The sequence below is a fragment of the Seriola lalandi genome, unplaced genomic scaffold (genome assembly GCF_002814215.2).
Source record: "Seriola lalandi dorsalis isolate HSWRI2012SDOR001 ecotype SW California unplaced genomic scaffold, Sedor1 jcf7180002051232, whole genome shotgun sequence".
In the NCBI taxonomy this organism is placed as follows: Eukaryota; Metazoa; Chordata; class Actinopteri; order Carangiformes; family Carangidae; genus Seriola; species Seriola lalandi.
This window is the reverse complement of record NW_019521785.1, coordinates 4,347-10,708: the sequence shown is the minus strand read 5'-3', so window position 1 is coordinate 10,708 and position 6,362 is coordinate 4,347. Positions and strand designations below refer to the sequence as shown.

Sequence of the window (6,362 nt, the reverse complement as noted above, 5' to 3'; positions counted from 1 at the left end):
CCAATCAGATCCCTCCTGAGTGTGTTGACGTGGTGACAGAGGTCAGAGGGTTCACTGACCCACAGAAGGAGGAGTACTTCAGGAAGAGGTTCAGAGATGAGGAGCAGGCCAGCAGGATCATCTCCCACATCAAGACATCACGAAGCCTCCACATCATGTGCCACATCCCAGTCTTCTGCTGGATCACTGCTACAGTTCTGGACGAGGTGTTGAAAACCAGAAGGAGAGGAGAGCTGCCCAAGACCCTGACTGAGATGTACATCCACTTCCTGGTGGTTCTGCTAAAAAGAAAGAACGTCAGGAATGATGGAGGATCTGCGTCAGATCCACACTGGAGTCCAGAGAACAGGAAGATGATTGAGTCTCTGGGAAAACTGGCTTTTGAGCAGCTGCAGAAAGGAAACCTGATCTTCTATGAATCAGACCTGACAGAGTGTGGCATCGATATCAGAGCAGCCTCAGTGTACTCAGGACTGTTCACACAGATCTTTAAAGAGGAGAGAGGCCTGTACCAGGACAATGTGTTCTGCTTCGTCCATCTGAGTGTTCAGGAGTTTCTGGCTGCTCTTCATGTCCATCTGACCTTCATCAAGTCTGGACTCAATCTGATGTCAGAAGAACAATCAACTTCCTGGTGGTCTAAACTGTTCGGAAACAAACCCGAACCAACAGTCTTCTACCAGAGAGCTGTGGACGAGGCCTTACAGAGTCCTAATGGACACCTGGACTTGTTCCTCCGCTTCCTCCTGGGTCTTTCACTGCAGACCAATCAGACTCTTCTACGTGGCCTGCTGACGCAGACAGGAAGTGGCTCACAGACCAATCAGGAAACAGTTCAGTACATCAAGAAGAAGATCAATGAGAATCTGTCTCCAGAGAAAAGCATCAACCTGTTCCACTGTCTGAATGAACTGAATGATCGTTCTCTAGTGGAGCAGATCCAACATTACCTGAGATCAGGACGTGTCTCCACTGATAAACTGTCTCCTGCTCAATGGTCAGCTCTGGTCTTCATCTTACTGTCCTCAGAAGAAGATCTGGACATGTTTGACCTGAAGAAATACTCTGCTTCAGAGGAGGCTCTTCTGAGGCTGCTGCCAGTGGTCAAAGCCTCCACCAGAGCTCTGTAGGTGCACAGATAACTGTAGATACTAACGATAATTATCATGTGTAGGATTCAAGAAAACTTAATTAAACATGTAGGGTTAGGGTTTCACCAATTATGACCAATTAATGTGATCATTGATAAGAGAAGGCCACCATATTACTGTGAAGCTTTTTACATTTTGGCCAATAGAAAAATTGTTTGTCACTAACTCTCCTTCAGGTTGAGCGGCTGTAATCTGTCAGAGAGAAGCTGTGAAGCTCTGACCTCAGTCCTCAGCTCCCAGTCCTCTAGACTGAGAGAACTGGACCTGAGTAACAACGACCTGCAGGACTCAGGGGTGAAGCTGCTGTCTGCTGGACTGCAGAGTCCACACTGTAAACTGGAGACTCTCAGGTCAGATCACATGCTTTTTTCTCTGATGCTTTTGTGTAATAGTGCATTTTGTATAATGTCCAATATATAGTGTTGTCTGTGATGGAACAAAAATGTTCCCCTTATTTCTACTGTCTTCTCAATGTCAATAATGCTGAGAGCACTGTCAATCATAAAGGATACTGCTAATGTTCCTGTTTAACAGAACAAATGGTGTTGTGCTTACAGCCACTGCACAGTCCTTGGAATTTTATCACCTAGAGCACAAAGACATTTTTTCTTCATTGATTATTTTATCAGGGTGAATCAAAACAGACTCACAGAGAAATGCTGTGAGGACATCTCATCAGTTCTCAGCTCCCAGTCTTCTAGTCTGAGAGAGCTGGACCTGAGTAACAATGATCTGCAGGATTCAGGAGTGAAGCTGCTCTCGGCTAGACTGGAGAGTCCACACTGTACACTGGAGACTCTCAGGTCAGCTCACATTCTGATGTGTAATAGTGTATTCTACTTCAAACTTGCGCTTGCCGACACTGAACAGTCTTTGAAATTTTACCACCTATAACACAAAGAAAATTTTTGTTTCCATGAATTTTTGTATCAGGTTGACTCAAACCGGACTCACAGAGAAATGCTGCAAGGAAATCTCATCAGTTCTCAGCTCCCAGTCCTCTAGACTGAGAGAGCTGGACCTGGATAACAATGATCTGCAGGATTCAGGACTGAAGCTGCTGTTTCCTGATCTGGAGAGTCCACACTGTACCCTGGAGACTCTCAGGTCAGATCACACTGTGATTCTCCACTGCTGAAACAAAACATTTTTTTTCTTAAAATCCTTCTACAATGCAGAAATATTCCTTCACTTTCTACTGAGTCATTTATTAGGAAGTGACATTTGCCATCTATCATACCCTCCCCCCATCTTTGGTACTCCTAAATTAATATCTCAGCCTACAGATAGCATGACAGGGAAACAGTATTAACACTATTAGAGGGTGGACAGACTTCAACATAAGACTTGTTGTTTGTATGTTTTAGTATAATAGGCTTGTTAAGCTAAAATTGAATTATCATGAACAAGCTAAAGTGGAGCTATCTGTGTGTAGCCTAACTGCTTTGCCTAATTAACTATATCTTAAAATTCAACAAATTCTTGTAGACTTAGACAGCTGCGTTTTTTTACAAGGGTATGAGTTTTGCTGGAAAATTACTTTTGTTAACATTATAATCCAAAAAAATCTAAGTTCCTTTTTGAAAAATATAATTAAAAAATAATGAGTTGTACTGATAAGATCCTAATGATAACTTTACCTGCTGACAACTACACTGAATCTTGTCCTCCTAAATGACCCTGAGCATGGCTCAAAAATGAAGCAGCTAAAACAAAAAAGATTTTTTTCTTGTAGGTTGTCTCAAACCAGACTGACAGATGATTGCTGTGAGCAGATCTCATCAGTTCTCAGATCCCAGTCCTTTAGACTGAGAGAACTGGACCTGAGTAATAACGACCTGCAGGATTCAGATTTGAAACTGCTCTCTCCTGGACTGAAAAGTCCAAACTGTAAACTGGAGACTCTCAGGTCAGGCTTCAGTTTCTTCAATCAAAACCCTAATGAGTGATGGCTTTTCTAACTTGACTCAGTGAAATCAAGAAGTGTGATGCTTTGTGAATCATAGAAACAGTGTCACAGTCCTGTATCACTAACTTTCCTCCAGGTTGAGTGGCTGTAATCTGTCAGAGAGAAGCTGTGGAGCTCTGGCCTCAGTCCTCAGCTCCCAGTCCTCTAGACTGAGAGAACTGGACCTGAGTAACAACGACCTGCAGGATTCAGGGGTGAAGCTGCTCTCTGCTGGTCTAAAGAGTCTACACTGTACACTGGAGACTCTCAGGTCAGGATTTAACCAGTTAACCAGTTATTCAACAAATATATAGGTTACAAGCTGAAAGAAAAGTCAGTTGTCTAAGTGTGTTTGTCTATGTCTATGTCTACAGGGTGTCAGGCTGTCTTGTCACTGAGGCAGGTTGTTCTTCTCTGGTCTCGGCTCTAAGATCCAAACCCTCCCATCTGAGAGAGCTGGACCTGAGCTACAATCATCCAGGAGACTTAGGAGTAAAGCTGCTGTCTGCAGAACTGGAGGATCCACAGTGTAGACTGGATACTTTCAGGTATGAACAGACAACAACAGCTCACCCTGCTTCTCTATCAGGCCAACATTTCTTCTCATGAACCGGTTGTTTCAGTGATGCTGATAAGATTTTGGTTGGGGTGTGTGCTTTCCTGAAAAGGCACTTAAAAATCGAATTTATTTTTACTGAACCTCACTATCACACTTTTCTCTTACACCCCCCACACCCCCACCCCCAATGGTGCAAAACATTTCAACTGTTTTTTAATATCTCAAATTTTATCATTTATTCTTTTATTGTTTGTCCTCAATTTTATCTTGTCTCGTGAAGCACTTTGTAACTGTGTTTTGAGAGGTGCTATAGAAATGAAGCTTATTATTATCATTAATCAATTAATTAAGACTTGGTTTCTTCCTCCAGGTTGGAGCATGGTGGAGAGCAGAGGCTGAAACCTGGTCTGAGGAAGTGTAAGTGTGTCCTCACTTTGATTCATGGAAACAAGGCAGCGCATGTTAAAGATGTCTAAATAAAAAGCTTGTGTATCTGCAGTCAACTCTCGGTTTGAAAGATCCAAAAGGTTGAATCCCTGAGAGGTTTTTATTTTAATAACCAACAATGAATCCATCAGTTGTCTTGACGATAAACTGCTGCCGTCTTGTTCTCCCCATCAGACGCCTGTGAACTCACACTGGACACAAACACAGTGAACACAAACCTCGAACTGTCTGACAACAACCGGACGGTGACAACAGTAAAGGAGCAACTGCCGTATCATGATCATCTGCACAGGTTTGCCAACTGGCAGCTGCTGTGTGAAGATGGTCTGACTGGTCGCCACTACTGGGAGGTGGAGTGGGCAGGAAAGGTTGATGTAGCAGTGGCTTATAGAAACATCAGAAGGAGAGGAAACAGGGATCACTGCAGATTTGGAGTGAACGGTCGGTCCTGGAGTCTCCTCTGCTCTGATGGTGATCGTTACACTGTGTGGCACAATAACAAAAGAACAGACCTCCCTCCTTCCTCCTCCTCCGCCTCCTCCTCCTCCTCTTCCTCCTCCTCCTCCTCCTCCTCCTCCTCCTCCTCTGTCTCTAACAGAGTAGCAGTGTATGTGGACTGTCCTGCTGGTTCTCTGTCCTTCTACAGAGTCTCCTCTGACTCACTGATCCACCTCCACACCTTCAGCACCACCTTCACTCAACCTGTCTACCCTGCGTTCGGGTTCTGGGGCTTTGGTTCGTCAGTGTCTCTGTGTTCACCGGAGGAAGCTGGTTCTCTTGTGTAGAAAAAATCAACCAATCAAAAACCTACACGATGCCCATGTGAGACGGACAGCACTTCCTGTGTAGATAAACCTTTATTCTCGCAGGCGTCTTCAAAGTTACAAAACAAATCACTTCGAACTGCTCAACATGTTATAATTTCTGTTCCAAACATATTTAAATCAACCTGATGACCAAAAACATTTGTTTGACTGTCTTTATGTGTAGAAATGTAAAAATCAATGTTATATTTAAACAAATATTCCAGTGTGTGTACTGTGTACATTTGTTTTAAATGCGAGGAAATAAATCTGTGATGAATTTAAATAGTTATTTTTGTTGTAGCTGGTCCTCAGCTTCACACATACAGTATGTCAGTGTACTATTTTACAGAACAAAGAACAAAAGGACAGGTTTGCGTTGTGACTCTTGACTTGAGGTCAAATTTTAAAAGTGCTGACTTTCATATTCAGTTTGAAGATGAATGAATAGTGACAGGAGGTAATCGGACAAGTTCAACAGGAACTCAGTCATATTCTGTGATTTTATTTTTACTCATATTTAATATCTGATTTTACTGTGTCAGGTCTGGGCAGCAGCCATCTTCTTTTTTCTGATCTGGTCTGAAACACATGAGCTGAACTGACCTGCTCTCCACAAAATCTTTAGGATCATCAACAGCTGCTGACGGTCAGTGAAGGGAGTGAAAGGTTGTTTAGTGTAGGTTACCTTTAGAGTCTGAATACAGGTGCTCCTCCACCCTGTGCAGACGGTGTGGTAATGTGCTCCATCTAGTGGACTGATAGCAGAACTACATCAGCAAACGGGGAAGGAGGAGGGACTGCAGCCATTTTCTCTACACAGTTTGTGTTTAATGACGTCAACCTGCGTGAATTTACATCTTGTTCTCAAACTGAAAGCAGAATTATCAGGTTTATTATTACATTACATCGTCCCACCAGGAGATTCATCACTGTTTCTACTCTTAGATACCTGAAAAGATTCTTTCGGTGCAAATAAACTCCTTTCTTGAAGAAAACAATTACCTGGAGTGATTCCAGTTTCAGCCAGGCTTTAGAACAAACCACAGAACTCAACACAGCTCTGACTAAAGTAATCGGCAACCTCACACTAAACTGATGAAAGTAAGGTGTCGGTTCTTGTCTTCAGCGCAGTGTCGATGCGACACGGCATCCTGGAGGTTTGTCTTTCAGTGTGTTAATCTAGTTCAAAACACACAACACGGAAAAAATTCAAAGTTAAATGAGAACAAAACTGAAATGATACTAGTGGGCCTCAAGACAAAAAGAAAAATACTGTTTAGTGACCTGAGGAAATTAACTCCCTGGATTAAATCTGAGGTTACTTGTCTTGGAATTAGATCTAAATTTCAAGTCCCACAGCAACCAGCAGTTTTTTAAAAAGTTGGTGCAATTTACAGAAACTCTGTGATTAATAAATTCTGTTACATCAGCTGACTGCATCTTTGTCTGAC

The 6,362-nt window shown here is 42.7% G+C and overlaps 1 protein-coding gene across 1 annotated transcript in view; it reads left to right on the top strand.

Moving 5' to 3' along the window:
* LOC111649572 (uncharacterized) overlaps window positions 1–5,194 on the top strand; it is a 10,667-nt gene extending 5,473 nt beyond the window's left edge. The window contains exons 8-16 of the mRNA XM_087172019.1: window positions 9–1,126; window positions 1,328–1,501; window positions 1,781–1,954; window positions 2,085–2,258; window positions 2,887–3,060; window positions 3,197–3,370; window positions 3,474–3,647; window positions 4,029–4,075; window positions 4,280–5,194. Coding sequence (XP_087028145.1) covers window positions 9–1,126; window positions 1,328–1,501; window positions 1,781–1,954; window positions 2,085–2,258; window positions 2,887–3,060; window positions 3,197–3,370; window positions 3,474–3,647; window positions 4,029–4,075; window positions 4,280–4,890 — 2,820 coding nt within the window. The 3' untranslated portion in view covers window positions 4,891–5,194. The remainder of the gene's footprint in view (window positions 1–8; window positions 1,127–1,327; window positions 1,502–1,780; window positions 1,955–2,084; window positions 2,259–2,886; window positions 3,061–3,196; window positions 3,371–3,473; window positions 3,648–4,028; window positions 4,076–4,279) is intronic.
* Window positions 5,195–6,362: the final 1,168 nt, after the last annotated feature.